The sequence below is a fragment of the Lepidothrix coronata genome, unplaced genomic scaffold (genome assembly GCF_001604755.1).
Source record: "Lepidothrix coronata isolate B3197 unplaced genomic scaffold, Lepidothrix_coronata-1.0 Scaffold324, whole genome shotgun sequence".
Lineage (NCBI taxonomy): Eukaryota > Metazoa > Chordata > Aves > Passeriformes > Pipridae > Lepidothrix > Lepidothrix coronata.
Genome location: NW_016690504.1, coordinates 53,824 through 55,253, shown reverse-complemented (window position 1 = coordinate 55,253; position 1,430 = coordinate 53,824). Strand labels below are relative to the sequence as shown.

The window sequence follows — 1,430 nt, the reverse complement described above, 5'->3', positions numbered from 1 at the left end:
GCAGCTGTGACACCGAAACATGGGGGAGCCTCTGGGCATGGCCCCAGGGCTGAACCCTCACCAAAACTGGCTGAGTTTTGTTTAAAAGCACTGTCACCATGAGGAACAGAGCTTGCCACAGCCAGTCACCGTCCCCCCAGGCCCTGTGGCTCCCAGTTTTCCCTGTGCCTCTGTCCTTGGCCAGCGCCAGCTCTGTGGCATCTGGGGAGGTGGGAGATGCCCTGCTGAGCCTGGGGGAGCAGGAGAGAGGAAGGGAAAGCTCTAAGCCAGGATTTCACTCCCCTGTGTGTGCCTCAGCCACAGGGACACCTCAGGTTTTGCTGCTGTCACCTCTTTATAACCCAACCCCCCTAAAACCCACAGCAAGCAGAGCCTGGACAGAGACATCATCCAAGGAGCCCCATTCCACTGCATCTCCGCCCCCAGAGGCTTCTTGCTGCCCTCCAGTTCGATCGATCAGAGCTTTCCTTACACAGCGATCCTCAGAGACAACATCCAGCTATCCCAAATCATTAAATCCTGACTAATGAGGACAAAGCTGCCTGCTGAAGCCACACAGCGCTCTCGCCGAGGGCCAGCGCAGCATCCGCCTCCTGAGCCCGCAGCCCCGGGTTCAAGACTCCATCTCTGCCTCCCGGCTTTCCTGCCTGTTGCTTCCTTTGTGTCCCTCCTCCTCCTCACCCTGCAGCAGAGCTTGGCCCCATGGAGCCAGCTCTGATAAGCGCCACGGATCCAGACTGGCTCTGTGAAGTCTGTCATACACGGAGACCTCCAGAACAGCTGGTGATCTTATCTGGCATTTCTCCAGCCCTGCCTGACAGCTGCATTTGTTCCATGTATCGGGGGGAAGGCAGGACTTTGGAGCCCACAGCTGTCAGCCCGTCCCTCACCTTATCGGCGCTCGGAGGGCTGCACAGCTCCCACCGAGGCCGGGGGCAGGGAAGGATATTCGGCCATTTCGGGAGTGTGACATTATCCGGGGGGTGATCTCAGCACAGGCCTCACAAAGCTGCTCCCAGGCCCCACAGATACACTTTAAACCGCAGAGGAAGGCGGTGAAGGGCAGCAGTGAAAGGCAGGAGTGAATCAGGAATGAATCCTCCAAAGGCCACCGCAGGCAGAGCACAAAGGCTGTCACTCAACGTCCCTTCCCCTTCTCCGTCCCTGTCCCTCTCCCCACATTCAGGGACAGCTCCTGCCCGGGAGGAGTCCCCGAGGGCCTCTTACCGAGCACAAAGTACTTCAGGATCTGCTTCAGCATCTCCTTCAGGATCTCGGGGTGGGTGATGGAGTTCAGCAGCCGCCGTTTCTCCGGCTGGGAGAAGACGATGTTCCCGAGAGCCTCACGATTTATCTCGCCGTTCTCCAGGAGGATCTCGGTGCCAAAGTACCGCAGGATCTGCTGGTGGGCCTTGGAGTGGGGCTGCACC

The 1,430-nt window shown here is 59.0% G+C and overlaps 1 protein-coding gene across 1 annotated transcript in view; it reads right to left on the bottom strand.

Annotated features, from left to right (window-relative positions):
• The window catches only part of DCAKD (dephospho-CoA kinase domain containing), a gene marked incomplete at its 5' end in the record, with an annotated part of 3,794 nt that extends 2,365 nt beyond the window's left edge, over positions 1 to 1,429 (bottom strand). The window contains one exon of the mRNA XM_017838107.1: positions 1,228 to 1,429. Within this exon, the coding sequence (XP_017693596.1) occupies positions 1,228 to 1,429 (202 nt within the window). The remainder of the gene's footprint in view (positions 1 to 1,227) is intronic.
• Position 1,430: the final 1 nt, after the last annotated feature.